This window comes from Pezoporus flaviventris, unplaced genomic scaffold (assembly GCF_033815535.1).
Source record: "Pezoporus flaviventris isolate CSIRO_AGI_PZ_B2104156 unplaced genomic scaffold, CSIRO_AGI_Pfla_v1 ptg000022l, whole genome shotgun sequence".
Classification (NCBI taxonomy): domain Eukaryota; kingdom Metazoa; phylum Chordata; class Aves; order Psittaciformes; family Psittacidae; genus Pezoporus; species Pezoporus flaviventris.
In genome coordinates, this window is record NW_026892570.1 from 1,743,909 (window position 1) to 1,771,404 (window position 27,496).

The 27,496-nt window shown below is 37.9% G+C and overlaps 1 protein-coding gene across 4 annotated transcripts in view; it reads right to left on the bottom strand.

The window, feature by feature from the left end:
• Positions 1–27,496, bottom strand: part of LOC133270768 (transducin-like enhancer protein 1) — a 73,647-nt gene that overhangs the window by 35,543 nt on the left and 10,608 nt on the right. For 2 of the 4 annotated variants that reach the window (XM_061456253.1, XM_061456251.1), the window contains exons 5-6: positions 16,300–16,362; positions 15,310–15,384 (exon numbers count right to left, since the gene is read on the bottom strand). In XM_061456253.1, the coding sequence (XP_061312237.1) occupies positions 15,310–15,384; positions 16,300–16,362 (138 nt within the window). Of the gene's footprint in view, positions 1–15,279; positions 15,385–16,299; positions 16,363–27,496 lie in introns of all 4 variants that reach the window. The other 2 variants (XM_061456252.1, XM_061456250.1) reach the window with 1 other exon arrangement.

The following is a 27,496-nucleotide window of genomic DNA, read 5'->3' on the forward strand; positions in this document are numbered from 1 at the left end:
ATAGCTGTTATGGTTTTATTAATATTTTGTAAGTTCAGCTAACCATTTAATTCATCCAAAATGCTCAACACAGATTTATTCAGAAAATTATGCTTCAAAACAATCTTTAGCTTGGTCATAGCTCCACTTCAGTCTACTAAACAGATTTTCTGTCCCTTTCCTCCTTCCTTGCACCTGGTCTTACAAACAGAAGACAGAACAAACCTCTCCACCTTGGCCATGTTCCACCATCCCTCTGACGAAGGTAGGTACCATGAGAAAAGCTAGAGTACCATTCAATTTATGGGATCAAAGAGAAGACAGATAAGGAAACGTCTGGACAGGATGAGCTCAGCTAGACATGAGTTTGACCTCGTGAATGCTAGTGGTCCTGTAAGAGCAGGCAGAATTGTTACAGTACTGCTGACAGCTACTGAAATCAAACCTAAAGCCCACAATATTTCACAAGTTACTACAAAATAACTCAATCCAAAAAGTATTTTACCTGCTTCCATAGGTCCCAAGCCTCTTCAAGACAAGCTGTCAACAAAACCTGCAAACATCTACTGGCATATGAATGACTTTATTTATTACTATTTATGTAACTACTATGCCCTACACTTATATTTCTTACAACCCCACCCCAAGACATGCCTTGAGCAGTTTATGAATTTATGTAGACACAAGTGACAGATATGAAGAACTGTGGACTGGACCTGCTAATCTTTCTTACTATTCCAAGTGTAACATTGCCATCATGTACTTATTTTTATACACAACACAAATAAGATTTACCACAAGCCCTTTAGTCAATTCTACACACTTAGAAGTTTACCCGATCTCTCACAACATATATCAGGATTTTCTTTCCATATGTTGCATAAAAAGCCTCGTTAGTGTTCACTGGAATGCATGTGTCTGATAGCTATTCTCGCCAACTTTTAAGTATGCTTAAAAAGCAAGGTAAGAAAGAGGTGGTTCCTACTCTTCTATTTTAATGTGTTTTACAAACAACCTGAAAAGCACCATTTTGAAGGAAGTATTAAGAATTATCTTTATTTGAAGTAGTTAAAGCAGTAGACCACCTTCTACTAAATCAAGGAGCTACTACTATTTAAAGTTCATTTAACTGAAGAAGTATCAGTAAGGAGCACTGCAAAGTCTGACAGGACTGCAGGGCTTGGGTTTTTTTGTTTGTTCATTTGTTCGGGGTTTTTTTTTTTTTTTTTATCCAGCTTCTAAGGAAAAAAGCGACATCTCTCTTCTCATTTATGAAGTATAGACTTCATGATGACTATAGTAGTTTCCAACGTGTTTCCTCAAATCAGGAAATAACCTGATGTTTTGGCAGGCTCTCTCAGAGAGACAGTATTTCATTTATTCCCTTTCTCACTGATGGCCTTAAGCCAGGTCAGTCATCTGCTCTTAGCTATGAGACAACATATATCAGCAGTACTGTATGGCATTCATGGCATCGATCTTATTTGTCTCCAACTGCACTATCACACTGGATTACCCTGCTGTGGCATTCAATTTTGGCTAAGAAGAAAATGTCATTTATCCCTTCCAAATTGGTTTCACAGAGAAAAACCTTCTCCCTTCTCCAACAGTGACCGCAAAATAACTTCTGCAGGGCACGGGAAGGTCAAAATGGGGAAATAAAGTTAAACTGTTTCCATTCTTGTCCATATGCCTTCAGGGAGCCTCTGAAAATTTCCTTTATTCATGTTTCTTGCTTGGCTTAATCAGCAAACAAGTTAACCAGCACAGTTTCAGTCTTTAGAAAGCAAACTGTTAGGGACATATTACGTACAATTTCCTTGGTTCTGCTTTGTAGCTTACACGCATGGTATTCTGAAAGACACATAACTGAGGACCAGATTAATCCCTTCTAAACAGGTTTTGAATCTGAAGGAACATGTTGAGAAGAGCTATGTCCTGTTTCTCTGATGGGACTATATACAAATGCTGGGGAGCAATGCCCAGTGTAAGGTGTAGAACAGATGAGAACTGCAAGTGGAAATGCATCACTTTGCATAACATTTTTGCAGCTTTACAAAAAGGTTACTGATGGTAATGGAGGAAAATGGTACCCAAAAATGGTTAAATATCCAACAACAATAAACAGACTTAAGACTGAAAACCTGATCATGGTCTTCTAAGTCAAAGGTATATTGTGAATTAATGTTTGTTATATGAGGCTCACTGCTGTTTAAGACTGAAGAATATTGATTGATATATATTACCCATTCATAATAGGTGTATAGTTCTCCATAACACATAAAGATGGTCTTCTCCAGAAGTTCATGATCATTTTATTTAGAAAAAAACTTCAATTTTAAGAAGTATTCTTTTCCTAGAAGTGGAAAAAGGAATATGTGCTGCACACAAAGGAAGAGGGAGATAGGTAACAGCAGCATTGACCAGATGTATTTAGTAACTAGATATTTGCCATAGTAGATCCTAGAAACAATTATGCTATGCATATTATCACCTTCCCGTCACTTCAAAGACACTAATGCTTGCTCTGTCACCTTTTAAGAGCTCAGCAGCAGTGAGATATAAAACAGAGTAAGTTGGCAGCAGTATCATGGTCTACTAGGCATGTTCATTAGCAGTTAATTAAAAACTAGACATCTGCCATAAGAAATGTGCTCAAAAAAGGATGAGTAACAGATCTGTCTTACTACCAATTATTATCATTACTTGCAGAGCAACAGCTGTGTCCACTTTCAGAGGGAAGTGGGAAGGTAGAGAAGACTGCAATGATGCATACATAAGTGACTGCACTGAGATAACTAGCTATAGCAGTGATTTTAAAATCATCAGTAGGTCACCCACCATTTTGTCGCAAAACCAGAAGATCTTCATATTTGCAAAAGGACCAAACGAATGTCAAATTCAACTTACTGTACTTCCAGATGTAGGTTTTCTTGCCTTAGTTTTTTTTCCCAGCATTCTTCTAATCAGGCCACAAATGCCCCAAAATCAACACATGAAAAACACAGCACTTGCTTTGCTGAGCAAGCATCTCCTAACAATTTCTGAAGCAGTACAGTTTTTCACCTCGAGCATCCTAGGCAGTTTCCAGCTATAAAGAACTCTTTAACAGGGACTTAAAATTTGTGATTAACTTTGAATCTCTGCCAGAGACAGAATAAATCTTTGTGAAACAGATTTCCTGTACATAAAACAACGGCACACCTCCTTTAGGCTCCTTACCAAGATTGAGCATGAGCTCCTACAATCCCTACTTCCCACCTTAAAGTAGCTCTGCTGAGGTCACAAACACCTATGGCTTACTTAAAAGTGTAGTTTTTAACTCCTAGCAGTAAACAGATAGATAGAATATTCTTCTGGTCTTCAACAGATGCGTGATGTGCTATTCAGTATCTGTTGAAAAGCACCAAATTAAGAGTTCAGATGTGTCTGTACATGAACAGCAAAAAAAAGGTTATACCTGGTCCCAAAGCACAATAGATGACTTCTCTCATGCCTTTCTAAACAAATGCCTGAGAGCAGAAAAAGTTCTCAGAAACCTTTTCAGCACTAGCACCAGTGTTACTGTCAAGAGATTCCCCCAAGCTCCATCGAGGTGTTGTGAAAGAAAATCTGGCAACCACAAGTCATTTAGAGACCTGACATTTGAAGAGAATGATTTCATGTTAACTTCTGTAAAACTAAGAAGTATGATTTTGGTAAACTCAAGCAGGCAGAAAGTCATGAGAGAATTACTGTGTTCAATTTCATTGTCATATCCTCTCTTTCCCAAAGGGAAATCAGGGTTTTTTTATTTTCTTATTTCATTAGCAGAAGGGAGAGCCTGCATGAAGTACCTATGATCAATGAACATACAAGGGCTAGCCCTATACCACCTAGCCAGCCAAGCAATAACCTTCTCCCTCACTGTTTAGAAATACTTACAGAACCAACATTGCAAATGTAACCCTCCAAAAAAAAAAGGAAAAAACTCAAAATTATGCTCCTGTCGGATCCAGTCTTCTTCCTCATTCTAAAATAACCCAAAACCCTGCACACACCACCCACACTACTAACATGCAAAACTAGCAGGAGTAAACTTATTCAGACAGTTTAAGCCATTAATTAAAACTCATATATAAGTTTCTGTAGGCATTTTCAAGAGTATTTCAGTTACCCAGAAGAACTCGCTACAGGATGACAACCAACCACCCTTAACTACATATCCACATTCTTCTACAATGACTTGACTACACCAGTGGGCATGGGAAGAGCTACAGGCATCATCTACTTAGACTTCTAGAAAGCTTTTAATACAGTCCTTAACAGCATTCTTGCCACACAACTGGGAAGAGATGGGATTGATGGATGGATTCTTAGACAGTTGAGGAAGTGTCTGGATGACTACATCCAAAGAACCGATGAGACTCAGTCCAAAGAGTCAAAAGCTCAATTTCCCTGTGGAAACCAGTAACTATTTGTGTCCCTCAAGAGTCCATAATGAGACCAACTCTACTCAATATCTTCATCAGTAGAATCACCCAGAACATACAGCTAATAGCATTAAGTGCACCCTCAGCAAGTTTGTAGATGACACCAAACTGAGTAGTGCAGTTTGAGAGAAGGGGTGGCACCCAGATGGACTTTTATAGGTCTGAAGAGCAGGACCTTCATTATGTTCTTGTGAAATTCATTAAGTTCAACAAGGCAAAGTGCAAGATTCTGCACCTGGGTCTGGCCAATCCCCAGTATCCCCCTTGACTGGAGGATGAATGGACTGAGAGCAGCCCTGTGTTCACTTTCTGTAAAAAGACTTGGGAGTACTGGTGGATAAAAATTTGGACATGCAAAAGCAATGCGCACTTGCAACACAGAAAGCCAATCATGTCCTGGCTGCACCCAAAGAAGTATGGCCAGCAGGCTGAGAGAGACTATCATCCTCCTCTGCTTCACTGTCTTGAAACCCAACCCAGATCACTGCATCCAGTTCTGGGGTCCACAGTGCAAGAAAGACACAGACCTGTCACAGCAGGTCCAGAGAAGGTCTGCAAAAGTGATCAGAGGGATGGGGCACCTCTCCTACAAAGAAAGTCTGAGAGAGCCAGAGTTGTTCAGTCTGGAGAAAGGCTCCAGGCAGACCTTAATGCAGCCTTTCAGTATACAAAGTGGGCCTATAAAAGAGATAGAGACTTTTTGTCAGAGCCTGTAGTGACAAGACACAGGGAAACGGCTTTAAACTGAAAGAGGTCAGGTTTAGACTGGAGATAAGAAATTATTTACAGTGCAGATGGTGAGTCCTGATATACACCAAGTTGAGTATCAGCCAGCAATATGCCCTTGTGGTAAAACAGGTGAATGGCAACCTGGACTGCGTTAGGAGAAGCGTTGCCTGCAGGCCGAGAGAGGTGATCCTTCCCCTCAGCACTGCTAAGGCCATACCTGAATTAGTGTCCTGGTCTGGGCTCTTCAGAGAGACATGGACATACTGGACAGCGTCCAGTGATGGGCACAGAGATGGCTAAACAGTCCCAGTTCTCTCAGCCTGTCCTCGTATGCAAGGTCTCTTAATCAACTTTGTGGCCCATCACTGGATGGCCCAACAGCAGGGCAAGAGGTAATGGGCAGACTGAAACATAGGAGGCTTGTCCTAAAACTCAGAAAGCACTTTTTTCCTGCAATGGTGACAGAGTACTGGCACAGGTTGCCCAGAGAGAGAGGTGGTAGTCTCCCTGACTAAAGACAGTCAAAAGCCATAGAGACATGGTCCTATACAACTGGCTCTAAATGGTCCAACTTGAGCAGGGGAATGGACCAGATGACCTCCAGGGGTCCCTTTTAGGCATTCTGTGATTCTGCAATTGTTATTGCTTACTGTTTTCCTCCCATTTAAACATGTTTTAGAAAAATGAGAGTCAGCTGCTACAATCAGGGCTTCATTTTCTTCCCAGTTCCTTTGAAACAAATGTTTATTTTGTTTCATTTTGTTTCCTTACTTCCTCTTCTTCTAAATGTTCAGATTTTATTCTGACAGATAGGAAACTACACTATACCACAGTAAATAAACTTGAAAGTACACACCACTGAATCTCTAGCCACTAGGCAGAAAATGGAGCCTTTGTAGTTTTGTAGAAGTTATTTGAAAACTATCTATTATGAGAAAAAGCCACAGTGGCCTGGGCACGGAAAGTGAATGCCCTCAGAAACAATGAAATAGTGTCTTCAGTAAACCTCTTCCATCTATAAAGCATGTAAAATGACATTGTACTACAGAGATTTAAGTCCACAGAAGGACAGTAATGGCAAAACCTATCCTAAGCAATATACTTCACATATATAAAATCTGTGTGGCAGCAGCATGATTAAAGGCCCAACTGTCTCATAGGAAAAAAATCGCATTTCTTTTTCAAGCTTTATTACAGAAGATGCAGAGTACAGTGTATTTAGGTCTATTTATTTTCCACTCCACAAACAACAAACAAAACAACACACCAAAACAAGCTTTTTACTGTGTACAGAACTGATGCCAAAGCAAGTATCAAAGTCAGAAAGAAGATGAAAAAGTTAACTTTGTTCTTTGATATTATTTTCTATGTGGTGATCTGCTTCAAACTAATGTTAAATTTTTGAACAGAAGGCTCTTCAAAGTTTTCAGCAGCTCCCATTTCCACTTGTTCAAACAACTCAGACCATACTAGTAAGTCTCAATTGCACATCAACTTTTTCAAAGCAGATAAGGGGTTGCATAAATAGCATCACAAACCAGAAGACCAATGCAATAGTGGGATAACGGCAGCTTCCCCCACCAACACACTCCCCAAGCAGTCCTTTTGTCACAAATTGACATAATCTCTAAGGTAAGTGAAATGAGGCTGTGAAATTGTACTTTCACTGCTCTGCTGATACAGTGATTGTAAGAACACTAAGAAACTAAGCCCTTTTGCCACCTTATCTACTAAAAAAAATAATCAGATGCAAGACCCTTAGCTTGTCCAAAGCACTCCATGAAGCTACTGCAAACCAACATGAAGTTTACAGTTCTCAAGTAGTCTTTTCTGTTTTCCTTTCTTAACTTCTGTTTTTCCTGCTCTCTTAATTCCTTCCTCCCTGTATTATCTTCTTTTCAGAATTCCCTTTGAGTCCTCTGCTACGGGACCCTCCTTTAGGAATCAAGTCTTGTCTCTTTGTTCTTCAGAAAACTCAAAATAGGAAAAACAATGTTGATTTCAACTGGCTTACGAAGATTAAAAAGACCACTTTATGCTCCAGTGCTCTCATTACAGTTTTACACTGATGCATGCATGTTTTACTATAAATTTAATTTCTTCTACAAATCCATGCTACACGTTTGGCAGAGCATACTAAACCTGGCCAGCTCCAGAGTCAGTCCTTTTTCTTTTTTTCTCCTAACATTAGAGAGTAAACCGCATTATTTAGTCTTACTAAAGTAAGGCACACTAAGGTAAACACAAGCTTAATTCCTTATCGACTTCCTTTGTGAGGCTAATAGTTCTATATATAAAGAGAGAAAATAAAAACTAGTTGCAGTCATGAAGCTGCCACACTAACTTCTCTGAAACAAAAATGTATATATATTTATTGGTTGGTGATGTAGCTTGAGAGAAAATATGATTCCAGAGAAAGGTTACAACACAGGCAGAGAGTACAGATTCTAATATGGGGCTAACAAACCACTGGTGTGCAGGATTCACCTCCAAAGAACCCACAGAGTCAACAAGCGTCAAAGCAGTTACACCAAAGCCTTCATCTACCTAGCAACACTCTAAATTTCACTCTGCATTACTACAACAGGAAATTTTTTAATAGCTCCTTAAAATCATTATATAAGACATAAATGCTAAATATATTCTTCAGGTTGTATTTTAGAATATATTCTGTATTTCATGAGGATATTTAAATGATTTTTTTTTTCAACATGAGAAAGGCTTGGGTTGTTACCAGTTTGAACTACATAGCCAGTACCAGCCTACCTACTAGTAGACACAGTACTTTTGCTGAATCACAAGATCCCATCTTAAAGTTTTAATATTTTAGTTAGCTTTACACCTATAGAATTGAGAAACAGGTCTGCTATGCTCCCCAGTATAACACAAGTAGCAAACAAAAATAATTTCCAAGAGCAGCCTATTAATCATTGATTAGTTCTCACATCACTGTCTTACACCAGACACAGACTTCAGACAGCACTCTCTCTTCCTCAGCAATATGCTTAGCAACAACTCTAATCTTTGCTGTGCCTTTCTGTCTCACTTTAAACAGCTAGGTTTCTCTCACCCTTTCTTCTAGCACTTTGGGGGGCAAGCCCAAGCCCCAGAATGAGAAAGATAAAGAGATAATTACACTTCAGGAGTCTTTAGAAAGATCACTCTTGTAAACTGTAATGACAGATGTGGGTGATCCCACCCAAATGATTTGCGATTGCACCCAGTGAACAAGCACATCCACTATTTTTTCTGCTAAAGGGATCAGCAATTAACTATTTAACAAAAGTTTAGTGATAAGTGTTAAATGGCAAGATTTTTAACACCCCATTGACATAGAGGTAGTAACTACATCGTACTGCCAGCATGACTAGTACTTTCACAACAGTAGATCTGAGCTAGCAGCTTAGCTACACTGTGGAGACTTCAGATCATCCCATGCTGGCAGAGCCCTGCAGTGAGGATGCCGGATATTGCCAGCAGATGGAAGTCTTCCAGTTCAGTGACATCTTCTCCCCAAGGTGCGTTAGCACTCCACCAGTGTAGCTGCATCCACATAAGACCTTTTGCCAAAGGGAAAAAAAAATTTCTTCCCTCCTCCACACTTTTAGGCACTGTAAGTTAACCTAAATCTTAACAGCTTGTACTAAGTGCAGACACACTGAAGCATGACTACTACTTGTATAAGCAGCTACGTAGGCAACACAACAAACAGTCCACATACTAAAGCCGTTTTGCTAGTGTAATCTAACAATTATATACACACATATAACATTTTATGTATCATATACACAATTGTATATTTTTACATTTTAATATATTGTATCATTAATATATTGCTATACACTACATACATGATACCCACGTATAATATTCAGTATATATTACACGTATATTGATTGCTTATATTAAGATGAAAATATTTAAGTTGTTCTCTATGTCTGTATATACAGCTTTTTCATTGACAGCCATTCTTCTAAAAATGTATATTGCAGAGCTGGCTTAAGAACAGTTCCTGTCTCAAACAGTTTCTAATAGAAAAAGGAAATAAAAACAAGCCAAAAGTTCTAAAGGCCCTTGTTTTAATGATGTTTGGGTTTGCTCTTTTTTTTTCCCCTTAAGTAATGTTAGTTTTGTTTTGGGGTAGTTTTCATTGGGGTTTCTTGGAGGGGATGGGGTGAGGCTGGAGGTGGGTTTCTTGGGGTGTTTTTTGGGTGTGGATTGCTTCATTCTTACTCAAGCACTGAAGGTCACATCCCGTTTTTATCTGAGCTTACTGACTCTTTACTTACTCCAATTCCCCCACTTGTCTAGCTTCAAGTATGAATGCAAAGGAGGTATTTGTAAGAGAGAAGGTAAGCTTATCTTTTCAGATTGCCTATTTTTACTTCCTTGATAACTTAAGGGAAACATGTATAATACTCACAAGAACTATCTTCAAATATGGAAAGCTTCTCTGCCTGCATATGCTTTAATCAAGAGAGGTACTTTTAATCACTTTCCTCTGGGATTAAATAACCTACCCTTCTGTGCCAGTGACTTCATATATATATATGTATCATATATATATATATATATATATATATGTATCAACACCTCTCTGCCTCAACCAGATTCAAAAGTAAACCTATTCCTAAACCCGTTTTGTCTTTCTGACAGCCCTTCCATGTTTTCTTTACTAAAGCTCACTGAACACACTTCCCGTAAATTCTCGCCTTGAACTGTAATATTGAAGCACTGTGACTCGTTTAATCCTTTCCATTCCACTGAAATTATTCCTTCCAAACCTGTCTGTTTAACAGAACCACCTGGAGCCAAGTTCACAAAAATAAGGAATTATCCCTGCTAGCATATCAATCTCACATTTCCCATGAACTTCTCTGGTCTTCTGTTTACACATATACAGGTTTTTCTGATCTTAGCAGCATCCCCTGCACCTCTCTCCTGCTGCAAAGCAGACCAATTTACAAGCTCTACACCCTTCAACACGTACATTCCCTATCCCCACCATCTGCTCAGTGGACAATAATCTAGCAAGTAGTACCAACTCACTGTTGGTACCTCACACAGTCATCTCATCAGAATCTACCTTCCCTCTGCATTCTCAGCTGCAGCTGCGTATCTTCTATGTAACCACGTTTTTCCCCAACCATCTCCCTTTCACTCCTTTCCTGAAAGCTGTTTAGCTTCACAAATTTGTAACTATATATTTGGTCTCACCTTTGACTTACCTTAGACATTAGGTGGTTCCCCATCTAGATCTAACAATTTTTTGTTTTTGAACAACATCCAAGATGCAGCATTTTCAATCCACCCACATATGAAACTTTGCAAGATAAGAGAGGTCTGGGCTGCTACTCAATTACATTTGACTTTTGGATGCAATTTTCCCCTCTCCAGAATGACTGAAGAGTCACTCATGAGAGAATTTTGTTTTCCAGGAAATGTCTCATTTAGACACTGCTCTCTATATTGTTTCTCTGAGGTTCTCTGTTTCCCCACCGGTACATAGTATGTACAAAGGGGATGGGAGGATGTCAAGTGGAAAACAATTATGGTTAATACTACCTATTCATTCACATTTTACACGCCTTCTTTTCAGGTTTCCTGTTTTGAATAGGACAAACTACCAAAAACATCAATAACACTTTCTTGTTTTTCCTCAAAACTTAGTGACACAAACAACAAAAATCTGACCATTGTTCAGGAACTAGTATTCTGACAATACCAACTGTCATGCTGACAAATGCCTTCTTCCTTCGCTATTTTAAACTTAGTTTACAACTTTGAAGCTTTTTTATTCCAAATCATCTACTGTGAAGAATCCTAGTATGTAATTAAGGTTTCTGTGTATTTTAAAAAAGGCAAAATATGAAGAATAACCCAGGATGTTGCCACACAGAGTTCCTATTGTCAGAGCTAAGTAATTCAGACTTGGGGTTAGCAAGTTAACGTTAAAAGGGAGGATAGTTTTGTGCTTACTACATCTCATTTTATTTAATTTGAAAAGAACTGGGCAATTTTCCCTCTCTCAGCACATAATGCAGATCATGACTGAGGAGATCTAAAATAATGTTACAGCTGCTTAGCTTTTCCCTTGCACTAAGTTTTGCATTCATTTCTCCTCTAGTCTGTATTTCTATTTTATAATGAAACATACAGCCAAGTTATTTATAGGCTAAGGATTAACTGCACTCATAAGAACAAACCCTCAAGAGGTTAACCTCATCCTCTTAAACTTCACACACTACAATCCCAGAGACAGCTGGCGACCACAGCCGAGAGAGAAAAAAATAATCCCACATCTTGCTAATCCTTTAACCAATCACCTCATGCAACAGTGGAGAGGCCTCTCCAAGGCCTACAACTCAATCTGTCTCAAGAGTACTGTCAATCCAAAAGATACATATTTCACAGAACCATTAGCAACATGCCTCAAAAGGCAAAATAAGTTAGCTGGCTACCCAGTGGTACACCAAAATCATGCATCTAAAATGCAGTACTAAAAAAGATCCAGTTTGCTGCTTGTATTCCCCATTCAAATATTTGCATATTCTACCTATAAACCCGCCTAGTTTATTAATTTGAAAGCACATCTAACAAATTTTGCATTGTTTACATCTAGATAGACCAATTTAGCTGTCCCTTATACTTCCTACCACAAACTTTGAGCACCTTTGATTTTCCAGCCGAATTATCTCAAAAAACGCCACAAATAAACAAACTAAAACCACAAAAAAAACCACAAAAAAAAAAACCAAAACCCAACAACTTTAAGTTAAACCTTAATCATCTACCTAATTTTTATCATATCATAATTTGGATTCTCCCTTAACCCCACATATCGATACTGCCTGCAGCTGTAGCAGTATCAGGGAATTAAGAAGTGCACTCATCTCTTAAAGCTTCCTGGTTTGTTTGTTCTTTATCTAGAAAAATTGCTACTCATTCAACTTCAGTATAAAAATGGTCATAAAATAAAAATAAAAATAAAAAAGCCAGGAGGTTGTTTAGCCACACTGCTAAGCCCACGGTTGGAAGTTAAAGCCTCCAAAAACATGCAGCAAAAGTATAACGCTATGACTGGTAATAACCAAGTACCATCCACAGTTCTTTCCTAAAGTAAGAACTTTTACTCAACACAGAGGATTACCGCTGCTCACAAGCTCACCGAGTCCAACTATATTATTTTTTCATTTTTTAATGTGTCAATTCATTCTCTTTTGTACATCCTTAATATACACGAATTCCAAACTTGCTTTTGACTTTGTAGGTAAACTGTGTGAAAGAAATCTCAGTCCCATGAGACTACAGAGTTCCTGTCTTCAGTCTGCCATCTAATAGGCTTCCACCTTTTCAACTATAAATAACAAAATTTAAAAAAACACAGTTATATACTTATATATACTATCTTGATATGTAAAGTATGAAATAAATATAGTAAAAAAATCATCTTGTATTTCAGAAAGTTTTTCCCACTAATTAAAGTCTTTGTTCCCTTCCAGCAGCAACAGGAATTGCTGTAACACAGGAAAGCCAACTGGGAATCTTTTGAACCCAATGGCCCATAAAGAGAGAAAGGAAGGAATGGATAAAAGTCAAACTCTGACAAAAATGAAGATTTTATCCAGTCAAGAGAAAATACAAAAGTGAGTATCAGCTATGAAAATTAAACTTTCTTGCCATCTCAAAACTTATTGTACGTAAGTATTCTCAGTAGTATGCTGTCAGAAGCTGCCTGATTGCATCTCTTACTGTCGGCCCAGCCTGTTTGCATTCTGAAAAGAAGTTTTATGATCTTTCATGGCCATAATAGATGTCTAAACTATTTTTTTCTTATCTGAAAGACTCTGCACTTTACCAGCATGGCCCTTCCATTGTTCTTTACACTAAGTCAGATCCCTGAACAATACTGACAGCTGCTAGCAAACTGGGGTGTGCTCACTCTCAGTGCAGCTGCCGCTTGTAGGAACAGACAGGCTTCTGATGTGTCCTCCCTTCTGAGAGAGGGCTTGACACACTGTGTGCTCAGTGCAAGGAAGCAAAGGTCCACCGAATTGTCAACCCAATTTTATGTTATTCAAGTTTTCTAGGATGCACACCATCCCTTTCAAAAAAATCAAGCATATGTCAGAGCATGAAACTTACTGTGCAGCACAAGGTAATTACTGATTACGTAAGACTGTAAAAGATCACTGGGACATATATCTAATTTTAGCATGCATCTTTTTTTTAGCATGCATGCATATACACAGGCAAATTCTGTGCACAAGGTATTAAATTCCTAATTTGTAGTTTGGAATTTGTACAGCAGCATTCAGAAGTCTTTCAGAAGACACAGAAAAGTAGGAAAGTATCTCTCCTAATGAACCTCAAGTATCTGAAAAACAGAAAAGGTGGAGACATAGAAGCCTGCTCCCAAAGACCTTCCCACTTCCCCTCCTCTACCCCCCCCTCAAAAAAAAAAAAAATCTTAATTGCATGTGGTACTTGTAGATCCTATCGCTTTTAGAAGCCTGTATCTTGCAGACTATAAAACGGGGTACGTGACATGCTCGAGATGATAAAATCTGGTTTGGCTAACTTGCACTAAGTCCAGCATGAATGTTTTAGATCTATTTTAATACGTATTTCTTTTTACTGCATAAAATATTCTTTAAAACTAGTTCATTAAAAAGGTTTTTCTTTCAATTTTTCATCCTAAAGAATTATTTTAAAAAAAAAGGCAAGAAAGTACATTTCTCTAATCTTTGCTCATCAAATACCACAAACATATATGTGTTGTATTTCAAAGATCAAATCAGGTATTTATACAGTAATTCATTACACAAACAAAGCATAGAGGAGATTGTGACAAATACAGATGTAATTGTGTGGGTTTCTAAGATGTGATTAGCAAATCAACTGAGTAACAGTCAAAAATTTGATACAATGGGGAAAAACAGCACATATTTAAAGGGCGGGGGTTATGTTTATGCAAAACTAATCTGTCAAGTGTAATAAAGCAGCTTGAATAAAATTTAAGATGGAAATCCACTGAATCTCCCCATTTCAGGAAGGAAAAGCTATTAAAAGGAAATGAAGGTCACCCTCCCAGTTTATTTCACCTAATTGACTGCCAATAGCTTACCACAGGCAAACCAACTGCAGATCTGCAATTGAGAAACTGATGAAAGGAGCATTTTCAAGCTGAGGCTCATTCTTTTAATCCTTCCTCACTCCCCCTTTTTTTTTTTTCTATCTCCAGTTGGGATGTAATTTTAAGCACAGATGGATTAACTGGTTCCATTGTCTGTAGACGTCATTGGACTATGGCACTGTTAATCCATACAGCAGCATGTCTAATTACCATTACAAAGTGTCTGAGGGAACTACAAAGACCAGCAGGGCATCTTCTCACAAGCAATTAACATAAACTGATAAATGAGTAATTTGAATCCGATCAAGGCTCTAACATATGAATAAAATCAGAAAGCACAGGTTCTTGTTTCGACTACTTCTTTCACTTCGTCTGGAAGGGCAGAAAACATGAGAAATATTCTAGACTTAGTGGTAGGGGAAATGAACTCATACAGTGGAATGAACGTATGGTTTGAAATTCCTTAATACAAACCAAATGACTTGTGATTGACAACCAGTCACAAGCAAGTAGTAGCATATTTAGAAGCACATACATGGTGAAAGGCTATTAGAACACCGTGTCAAGACAATCAATACGAGTTCAAAAGCAAGTGAAGTTTCTTTTCAGTAGCTTGCTAATTTAAAATTCATGAAAGATGCACAAGAAATAAAGAAGAATGAATAGTTGTACAGGCTCCAAGAACTCAAGTGTCACAAAAAGCATGAGGCAAAGGTAACTAGATCAACTGACACACAATACCTACAAATAAACAAGCAATTCTCCTAATCGTTATGTTTCTTGCAGAAGAAGTTTTGTTATGCTCAGCACTGCTGTACAGAACAACAAAGTAAGCTGTTAACTTTATTCCTGCTAAAAGCAGTGTGCAGCAAGGCAAACACTTCAGCAACACTGAGATATCAAAATATCACGCTTATTTTAAAAACAGAAAAGCAATAAGATATGAAAGCAAGTTATACACACTGTAGGAGGTAGACCTGGAAGGCCACGTACCCCGATGATGGCATTCAGCTCAGCCATGGTCACTTGTTTGGCACGTTCTACAGCTTGGGCCACTTGTTGCTGATGCTATTAAAAAAAGAAGGGGCATGGGGAGGAATCTGTGTTAAGGTATTGTCCACATCAAATCAAACCAAGATAAGAAACACCTGAATAACTGCAGAAACTCAAGCTACCTACTGCAAGACATCTTGCACAGGTAAAATGCAACAGTGCCCCCTTTCTCACCTGTTCGAAATTAAACAACAGCCCTGAAGGCAACCAGCTCACCTCTTTCCAGATGCCACTTCAATATTAATTTTCTGGCAAACAAATGATCACTTTCTAATTGAGATGACAGGACACTAATGTCAACTTCACACTAGTGTCGGTTTTAACACTTAAACATTCTGTGGCCATATAGCAAAACCTACTGAAATTACAAACAGGGAAAAAAAGTGCTGAACTAAACAAGAATTACAAATACTCTTCCTAAACTCCAGAATTTGAAAAGCCATAACCAAAATAATAGGCTTCAAAATTTAACAGCAGCTGCTCACAATACACTACAATTGCAGTCATTCAGCCCAGATGCAGGTTTGCAACCTTAAACAGTATTTTGCATCTGAACTAACTACACACCTTTACAACTGAGATCTGATACAAATTATGTCAACAAGATAAGCATGCTTATTTCACTAGCTTCACATTTGACAACTGAATATCAAATAACTAATCACCATGATTAGAAACTAAAGCATCTTGTTGCACTGGTAATATTTTACAGACTCCCACTCTCCCCAGGAAATGAATGAGGCTGAGCCATTGTCACTAGTTTGAACTCAAGATTTGCTAGACCAAATTAGCAGGGGGTTTGCACACTTCAGCTATAACAGATGTTCCTTACACTTGTATATTGTGATAAAATTAACATCTTAAAACTAGCTAATTTGCAAATAGAAAAGCAACCTAATTGCACTTTAACAGCTGAACAGTTTTACTTACTTCCTGAGACAAAAATGGGATGACTTGTGCACAAATTGTATTCAATCTCTTGGCGATTTCTGTCTATAGAGGAAAAGTATTTTGATTAAAACTGTGGTTCAGGTTTTTTGACAAACATTAACTAGTGTACAAGATTATATTAAGTTCACACAGTGAAGAAAGTAACAGAAAATCCACATCTTCATTCTACTGCAAATATAAGTTAATATATAAGACCATATGAGGAGAGAGACTTAGTAAGCTACTGTAGGACATCTGCCATGTCTAAAGCACCTAATCCGTATACACATTTATGCACAAATCTGGTCCTTGTATATTGGTCATTAAAAAATAAAGCATTTTTAAAATCCAGTAAGTCCAAGATAAAGCCTTTTAAAATGTAGATTTGTTATTGCTCAAATTATCAAGTAGCATAACATGAAGATGACAGGCATGGAAGAAAAATGTTTCTGTCACAATCGATTTTATCTGCCTATTAGAAGCTAAAATTATTTTTGCTGACAGAAACAGACCATCATGAGTACAAAAGAAGTACCAAAACAGAAGCAAAGCAGAATGGAGACAAAAGATACAGACTTCTAAAACATCCATATTGAGAGAGAATTAAAATAATGCAGACAAGAAAGTATCAGATCAGAAAACGCTATAGTCAATAATAGTGAATTAGTGAAACCATGAGTAACAGGAAAACTGTAAGGCTAGGAGCCAGCAGAGAACAGAACAATCCTCCACTGAAACAAGCAGAGAAGACAGCAGGTCAAAGTGTTTGAGTCCCACTTTTTGACAGCCTTATCTCCCACTTTTGGCCTGTAAATTTGAACACAAGATTTCTGGAGGGGAATGGGGATCTTCTTCTCCCATTACTCAGTCTTACCGGTGCTTACAGCTTTTCAGGCCTATACATCTGTCTCCTATTTAAAACAACCACTATAACTAACCCTTAAGGTACCTGCACAACTCCTACATTTTTTCTTAAACTTCTGCAGTCTCTGTAGCACAGTTACACAAAATCAAAATTAGCATCTACATGTGAACACAGCCTATGTACAAAACACTCTGAAGAGCTCTTGTCAGTCTGTTATATCATTAACCCATATAGGTATTTCCTGGGGTTTCTGTTTTAAGACAAGAAACAACAGATCCCTGCTGAGACTTGTTAGACCTTCCATGAAATGACATGTACAAACGTGAGCAAAGAAAAACTTTTTTCAAAGTCAGATGAAAGCACTGCTAACTTGTCAGACAAATCCTGCATTCCCATCATCCTGAGGTTTTCAGGAAGACACCGTGATGTGCTGATCCTTACACATCAGTCAAGCAGTAATCAGGATACACCCTCCACTTGGTATGTTTCAGCAAACAGGTGATTTGGGATCTAAATACAACTGGCAAGCTTTAAGACCTCTTTCCCCACCTCTGACAGACACAAGAAAATGCTGAATAGCACTGAAGTATGTAAAACACTATGCCTCTGACATAACCTGAAGTATTCCACCTAACCAAAATCTGACACATCCATTCAAAAGTTTTGCAGAGACAAGAGTCTCCAAAGTAGTTCTGGGATGTATTCACCCTAGGACAGAATGGTTCTGCTTAAGTAAGGGCAATGAAGTGACAGTTGCTTTACAACAAACCTTGTTCCCCTGGGACACGGGGAACAGATCCCTATTCTCAGCCGTATTTCACAAGGTACCACAGCAGTTCCCGTTTTGTCTGGACCACGACCACAAAATATCCATCATCCTGTGCATAGATAGCCTTTATTACTGGTACTACACACCTACCAGCAAATGCAATTAAAGGAAGTTACTAGCTTAACTATTATCAGTTACCAGACTTAACTATTACCAATTCTGTTGGTGCTTTCAGTGTTTGTTAACAAGCAGAGGGGAAAAAAATAAAACAAAAACCACATTAAAAAAAAAACAAAACACAAAACCACTACACAAATACACACACACACACTTCCACCCCAACTGTGAGAACTTATTTACTGAAGGGCATTTTTTCACATGTTTAGTATGTCTCCCCAGAAAGCAAGGTATGTTAGCTACAGAAAGGAAGTCTGTTACATAGCAATCTAGCTGGCTGATGTTTAGCTAAAATGTTCGAGGTCCAAGAAGTTAATTGCCCTAGACCAATGGGATTACCTTCAAGACAGAAGCCAGGATGAATCATAGCAGCTGATAAGAGGGGAAAGAAGATTAAAGTACAAAACACAAATTGGCTTCTGCTGAAAAGTTCTTTGGCCTGTATGGCCTACACAAAGGTCTCCCTATTCTGTAATACTGAGATAAGTATCCTTATTGTAGCTGTAAGGAAATAAAAAAATGTTTCAATAAAGTCTATAAAATACATAAGTTGTCAAATTATTTTTCCAGGGCAGGTCCCAAATAGCTAAGCTTCACTCTGACAACACTGCATAAAGGATGGCACACACTCAAGAGAATGCAACATTGTGCAATAATTACCAGTCCCAAAACACGTATCAGTTAGTTTGTTGGGAATTTTACTTGTTCGTGGGGTCGTTTGTTTTTTGGGGTGTTTGTTTTTTGGTTGTTTGGTGGTTTGTTTTTTTTTTGGGGGGGGGGGGGTGTCTTGGTTTGTTTTCTATTATTTTCTTAAAGATAAAAATTAAAAAAAACTTTTCCCCTTTCCCAGTCAATCTTACTTTAAAATTATTGTCTATATATACAGCATTAGAGTAAGCTATATATCCCAGATTTACGGCTTATGCATTTGAAAGTCTTAAGAAAGGTACTAATCAGTTTCTACTACAGGCCTCCCAAAGTAACACACCTGTTATCTAACTGCTGATCTTGAGACATATAGGGCAAGCCAGAATAATGAGTAAACTGATAGTACTGAGCACAGGTATGAAAAAAAAACGTATCCTTCAGAGTTTGTCTTTACCAAAGGAGGGCATCACTGATGATCATATACTAATAACACCTTTAATATCCATCCACAATAAATGTAAATGTACATGCCATAAGTAAGTTTATTTCAAGATTCCTTGCTGCTGTTTCAAGTGCCAGTTAAGAGACATTTACACTGAAAAGGAACTGAAAAGACTACATACTACATAACAAAAGTCTGCTTGCATTTAAAAAGCAGTTTGCCTACTAGAGGTATTTTCCTCACACAATTAAATAAAGTATTTAAAATTATTTATCCACTATGAGATTTCATACATCTCCTGTTTCCTGGCTTCAAATGTTTAGTAGAAATTATTCACAAACGTGTTATATATTTTCATTCTCTAGTGAGTTATGAAAATTAAGGTTTAATGCACAATTCACCTAATCTTGCCTATTAAGAGTTCAAGAGGTTGTTTTTGGAAGAGAGGAAAAAAAAAGATCTTTCATTACTTCAAAAAGCAATGTATGTTCAATTTTCAAGGTGAAATTATCTCCAAGTATTATGCACGTGTGTGTATATATATATATACACACACACGCGCGCACGCTCATTCTTGAAGGCTAAAACCTTTTCTGAAGGAGTATAGAAGAGCTTTGTTAATCAAGAGTAGACATCAGTAATTGGTAGCATTAGAAAAAGCTATATATTCTGGATTTGGGGCTCATGCATTTGAAAGTCTTAAGAAAGGTACCTACCAATTACTATTAGAGGCCTCCCAAAGTAGCATAGCTATTATCTCAACGCTGATCTTGAGATACATAGGGCAAGTCAGAAGAATGAGTAAATGAAGAAAATTCTGCAGAAAGCTACTTGAGCATAGACAAACATGACTAAATGCCCGTGTTCTCTGGCTCCTTGGTAAAGCAGACTGTGGAAGCCTGCATCTCTCATGAAAGCCCTCCTAGCTCTATGACAGCTCTCAGCAAAGCATTTGAAGTGCCCTTAACTGTTTGTGTTCTTAATACAGAGCCTCTTGAATGCATTCATTTTTAATAGAGGACCTGAGAGGGGGGCCCATCAAAGCATGGCAAAACTACATCATTCACCAATTCTTGCTGTTGTAATGATTGTCTTTTGATTTATTTGCAAATGGCAAGCTTACTAGACCCCTAACTGAAGTACTATCCTACTTTCGGAAATATCATTAAAAATTAACATGACAGAATTCAGCTGCAATTTATAAACTTGAGTCAATGGATTTTTCTTAGCTCTTTTTTTTTTGGCCTCTGTTCTGTCTAATGAAAGACTTAACTGTTTTGACCTAACCATTCCCAAACTCAAGTGTCTGTACTTTAGTCCCTTGCTAAAGTGAATTCTTAACATAATGGCAGAGAACAAAGCAGCCAGACTACTAAATACATATTTAAATAAGTAATTTTACTCAACACATCACAGAGCTTGGATATACAATTTTACTTTTTCCTTCTGCCTTTTAAAAAAAAGGCATGAATATGTTTTCGTCTACAGTAGTCTATTCCAGATTATTTCACATTTTGACAACCTGTACTTTCCAAAGCACCATTGAACATACCATATTTAAATCAATATGATTTTTTTAACTACCAATTTTTACACTGGAATGAAAAGAAGTAAGTATAATACAAGTAACCAAACTCTATTTCTCATCACACCTAACACCCATGTGTATTTTATCACTAGCGGTGGAAGCCCTAGCTTATGGGAGCCACCAGTCTCACTTCTGAGTGAAGACTTAAATCACCTTTCAGCTTCAAGGGGTTCAACAATAAGAATTTGGGGTTTGCTCCAATCAGTACCTACCATACATGTCCCAGTAGTGACTTTAAGTACAGCATCCATGGTCATCTAAAGCAAAAACTGTATCTTACAACACATCATTTTTAACGTGTTGTGATAACCGCTATATTATTAGTGAAGAGACTCCTAAGAGCTGTCCAGACCTTCCTACCTTCCCTTACAAAACAATGCTCTGCAAAAAATTGTCCATTTTATGTCAAAAGCTTATTATTCTTTCTTGAAAGCTGCACTTTCTATATCATAGAGATCAGTATCTGAAAGCACTCTATCACCACTTCTTAGGGACAGACTTATGTGTTCTCATTTATTACATTTTTATTTAACTATTTCAACCCAATTTTGACAATCATATTTGCCATTAGACTGGGAAGAACACATTTTAATATAATTAAAAGTAAAGCAAGAAAACCAAAAGTTCTGATGATACCAAAAAAGCATGCCCTGATCCATTCTTTTAAAGCAAAAGATTCAGAGAATCAGCCTTTAATTCATAGAAAAGAACATACTGTAAGTTCACACTCATAAAACCTCTAGAAGGTTAATTGTTCTGTATTCTACCTCCACTTGCAACATACACAAAGATAACATGGAACTCCTGGAAGAACAAAATGGACTCCCTGCCATTTACAGCATGTAACACAGTAACCCACTAGGGAGTAAAGGTCTGTGTTGTACTTTTGGTCATTACTGCATCATTTGAGACTATCTGCGGTGGGGATGAGAAGATTATCGAAGGCTATAAGAATGCTGCAAATGTCTTGACCTCAGACCAATTTTCATTTCCATCTAACAGACATGGATAAAAGGCATCTTTATAGAACATGATTGTCCATTTTTTTAATCCCAGTTGCAAGACAGATACCAGTTAAATATTATATTTCAAAATATCTAGGGTAAGAAACTGCATGTGTATATTTTAGTCTTGAATTAAAGTTTAGTATCTATTTAGTAGAATCACAGAAACAAGCAGTACATTCAAACAATGTAGCCTTCTTTTTATCACTGAGATCTTCAAAGGCAACAAAAAGCACACATTCACAAAGCAATTACAAAAAAAGAAACACTTCACTGTGCTTAGCACTCTGCATGCTTTGTTAGAAGTTTGCTACAGAAGGACTCAAGCATTTCCAAAAATTTGTTACTAAGAACTGGGGGGGTGAGAGGATGTTGGAGGTATAATTAAATCTCAAAATTTAAATATTCAAGAGCCTCAAATGATTAAGGCTAGCATTCTGTGAACTTTGCTGTTCATGAGTTGAATCCATGTTGAGCACAGAGATATGCATATATTATTAGTGCCCTTTCACTTAAAATGAATATGCTACAATCTGTTTTGGCGATGGATGAAGAGGAAAAAACAAATAAAAATAAAGGCAACATGGCATTTAAAAGTTTAGCCCCCCCCATAGTATATCAATGTCAAACAACTGCGTGTCAAGCTAAGATTCAATTCAGGTAAGTGCCACTGACAAATTTTCTTGTTCCCAGACGTGCTTTAGGATTATTTTATTGCTTAAAATTTAATTTGTTCCAACTCGCATCTCCATGACAACATTGGCTAACTCTGCAAATCATTTGGGTAATTGGGTATCTTATCTTTCTACTGCTCTCAAATCAAATGATTCTGCTAGAACTGCAGCGGCCAATCAAATTTACAGGCCTCCTGAGTAATAGACTCGCACAAGTAGCCGCATTCATCTCCCCTTTACCGCCGTGTTAACCACCCTGTGACAAACTGTGGAAGTTGGCCTTCAAACTCTATTTTAAATTATAAACACTGTCATTACTAACATTCTCACCAACAGAAGGGGGTGGGAAGGTTTATTCTCAACAGATACTTTAAATTCAATCTGACAAGTGGCAATAAGTAGTATTCATTTCTGCGACAGGAACAATCTCTGTATTTTCAGTGTACAATGCCAGTTTACCATAAAGTATCATTAACAAATACAGCTTTTCCTTTGCCCCACATGTGTACTACACATTTTAATTGCAAAATCAGCTGTCCACAAGATGATATTAGAACTCCAAAACACTGGCATAAAAAAAAATCTTTAGCTATGAAAAAAACCCAAAACACCTCCATACTGCAAGTGGGAGTGTGGGGAAATAACAGAAATATTAACAGAATAAAATCTCAAAATGATAAAGCCACAGAATACTAGATAGTTTCCAAGGTGAAATCAGTTGGGTTTTTTTAATTCAGTACCTAAAGTACATTTATCTGAATCCTTAGATGTTAATTTAAACATAAGCTACATATGACGCGCAAGTCAACATACACACTTGCCAAACATCTAATACACATTTGGACCTCATTCAACTGTAAAGTCAAGTGACTGGCTATATTTCAGATGTCTAATTTCAAAGCTCTCTATAATAATAGAGAAAGGCTGCTGCACAGCTCTCAAGGAACCACTGTACAAAACTGCCCATCCCATTTACAGCTGTAAATCCTGCTGAACCCAAGCCAACTGGCAACAAAGAAGCTGTTGTCAGGATGTTAAAACCCTCCTTTCACACATCCCCACTATGTCAAGACTCTTCTTAACCTTGGCTAAACAGGAAAGTCACCACATTTCTCCTTTAATCCAACTTCAGCCCATCTTGCTCAAGCACCCCAGAGTACTACGGCAACCAAGCTAGGAGCAGAGGGTTTGTGAGGAAAAATAAACTGTAGGAAGAGGGGAATTCATCCAATAAGACTGCACTCTAATGGTGACTAGAAGCAGCATGGTATTCAAAATTATCCACCATACTCCACATTATTAGCTCAAGGACATTAAGAACTTAATTTACTGTGGGCAGCTGAGCAACACCACATTATGTAAGAAGAAGGAGACAGAAGAAAAAAAGGAAGGAGGCATAAAACACCCCAGTATCTGTTAATTGCTACACCCCTATCAGAAAAGAGCCCTCTTAGCTTTTCATTTAGTTCAGGACATGATTTTAAAGCTACATCCTATTTTGCTTTCCCTTACACAAGCCGCATCCAAATTTCTGCATACAACCTTGCATCACCAAACTACTTTACTAGGATGGCAATGCAAAGTCAGAGCTCTTGTATAGCTGAAGATGTGCCTAGAACCACACAGTTAATGCTTTAATTTTTAGAAAGTTCCTCAAACAAAAGCATTCAATGTCAATAACAAAACTCCCAGTCAGGATTCAGTCCTTATCAACATTAAGTAAGCCTATAATAGCAGGTAGAATCTGGATTTGACAACAATAAGCATGAGATCTGGAAGAAGAAAAGAAAAAAAAAAAACAAAAACACCAAAACCAACAACAACACCACCAAAAAATAACCCACACCCACCCCCCCCCCCTTAATACAAAGATCTGGGGGAAGGAAAGGAAGGGGAATCAAAGAGGAATCAAATGCACTACATTCACAAGAACTTTAGCAGTTAACTACCTAATTAAACTTACCAATAAAGTCACACACACTGCTGTATCTTAAATATGATTTTACTGTTTCACAATACTTATCCAGAGCTACATCCAGAGCTCAGTTTCAAAAATCTGTCACATCGGAGAACCAATTTAAGGCCTTAAAGCTGTGTTCATGTCAGTGCTTCAGGTGCCATCAGGCGACTCACTAATAGAGTAACAAGTTAAGAAGACCGACAACCCTTTTGTCAGCAACTAGCAGAGTTATCTACCACATAGGATTTGGGAGAAGAAAGTGAAAATCTGTTATTTTCACCTATGTGGGAAAAGGGTCTGAAAATCTTTCAAGCAAAACTTTGGGAACATGTCAGCAATTTCTTGCCCATTTTATTCGGTTTTATATATATTCTGTTGCACACAGAATAGAAAGATAGAATGTAAACTTGATACTATAACTACTAAGAGAGAACAACTGAATGAAACTCTCCAAACAGTTAACTAATTTGTTAAAACCCAACAATCACTGCAGAGTTCATCATTATGCGGTCAAGAGCAAAGAATGAGAAAGCCAGCAAGACTTCAGGAAAGCAAATGACAACTTGTAAGATCAGCTTTGTAAGACCCATTACTAAGGAGGTAGATAAAATGGCATTATGGAGAACTCACATTTTCTTTATGGAACAAGACTAAGGACATGGATGATAGTTAATACATCTGAGAATGGAAGAGGAAGGGACAGAGAAAAAAGGAAAGGAATGGAATTGTGCCAACAGACTAAATCCCAAATTCTTAACTGACATACAGGAAAATGTGCAGGAAGTGTAAACTAGGTCAAGTGAGGCAGTATGAGCACACACATACAAGTACATAACTATTTGCCACTAGTAAATAACAACTGAAGTAAAGCTTCTGCTCTACAGATTGGAATAGTTGGAGGAGAACAAAAGAGGTGCAATCCCTTCAATTAGAAAAGATATAATCAAGGGACACTGAGAAGGCCAGAAAGTCTATACATTTTTGCATCCATCTTAACTATACAAAAACTACCACCAAGCACATAATTAATACAAATTGATAGTCATGTAAGGTCAACACTGCAGCTTAAGCAGAAAAGCAATAGGTCAGAGAGTTCAAAGTAAAACAGAGTCTTCAAATTGACCAGGCCTGATGAAATTAAAAAAAAAGCAAATTAGAGAAGACTGTGGACACCTTGCAGAACCTGCCAATGTCAAGTGGATAGGAAATTAAGAAACAACAGTGCCTAATGGACAGAAAACAGAAAATGAAGGAGCAAAGATACTCCAGCTTAATCACTATTCTTGAAGTCTGGGGCAGTGAAAAGCTTCTTATCCATAAACATCTCTGTGAAACAGGGATATAAATCTCAACTCAGAAGTACTTTCAGGATAAACACCACCATAATTATGCAATGTCCAAAAATTATGGCTAAGAGAGGCAGATGATGTTAACATCTACACTAAGAATGACACTGGTAGCGCTATTAGAAACGACACAAACAGCAGAGCACAGCTAAAACTTTACTTTGTGGGAACAAGTACAAAACTGCTTGATAATTAACCTATGTATGAATACATTCTTCTCTTCTGCAAATTAAGAAGATCTGCATGCTTGATAGGTCCAGTATTTTTAAGTATTTCCCACTAACAAGAGTAAAGATTTCTTCATTTGCCCTAATCCTTAATTTGCTGAGAGCTTCGAACTGAGACAGAATATGCTGGAGAATAGCTTCAGAACTCACTCTGCAGTGAATGGGAAAATGGACTACAAAGGAGAAAGAAGGATAGGGATAAATGAGGATAAAGGACCATAGCATGCCTAGACAGAAACATAAAGGAAAAGGAAATAATGGGCCAGGAAGGAATCTCTTGGTCACAGCAGATCAGAAGCTGAACGTAAGTCAAAAGCATGCTGTGGCAAAAAAGACTGTCGCCACAGTAAGCCATATGCTAAGTAAGCTTTCTATGCTACTCAGCATGGCATTTCCTCCCCTGGAGTACTGCACTTATTTCAGGCACTGTACATCAGCTGGGCAACAACATTCAGAGAATGAACATTAGACTGCGCAAGTATACAAAATGGTTCTGGAAGGCTCTGGAAGGGATCTGCTCTCCCTACCCCGGGTGAAGAAAATGAATAGTAAAGAGCAGATTGAAGCTGTAACTGAAGCAGCATTTCAACAGCAAGGACATAAAAGCATCCTACTACCTTGAGAGCTTGCAAGTCGTCCCTGCTGTTAAGTCTTTGCTAACAGATAGGACAAGCACCCTATTAGCAATGACACTGGTTTAGCCAACCCTGCTAGGACACAGGGTGCAATAGGTCCTTTCTAGTGCTGCAATTCTAGTTCATATTTCAGTTTAAAGGAAAAAACCTAAGACCTTTCCACTGGTCTTGTTAACCGAAGATTTTGTGTTTGCTTAACTGGCAGTTTATGTCCATCATTTGAGGTCACAGACAGCTAGCTGTCTGCAAAGTAACAGCTGGAAACCTGACAACCAATTCAAAAAAACAAATTCAGTGACCTTACACCCAAACTCACACATGAAAAATAGCAGTAAACATTTCAAGTTTGTTTGGGTTTTGTGATTTGGCTTTGTTGGATTTGGGGATTTTTTCAGGGTGAGGGGGGAGTCAGTTGTGGGTTGTTTTTTTTTTTGGGGGGGGGGGGGGTGGGGGAAGTGTGTTAACAAAGCAAAAATGTTGTGAATGAGAACTGTTGTGGCAATACTGCAAAAGAATGATCCATTAGTAATTTTCCAAAAGAAATCATGGGATTTTTATTCCCTCCCCCACCCCAGGATTTAATTCAAAGTTTTACATTTAAAAAAGTTGAGATCATCATACCATGAAGCATAGAGCACAGCAATTCAGGGGGTTTAGAAGACTTAAAACCAATTTCATGAATAGGCAGATTTCCACAGATCATAAGCCCTACCTAACTTCAAATGTCCTTTCTTTTTCTTGACCTAAAAAATACAGGTTTCCTCACAGACTTAACACCTAATCAAGATGCAGCTGAACAAGCATACCAGTTCTTGCTCCCCATCTCCAAAAGTGAAAGCTATCTTTTTTGGTTTTGCTTGCT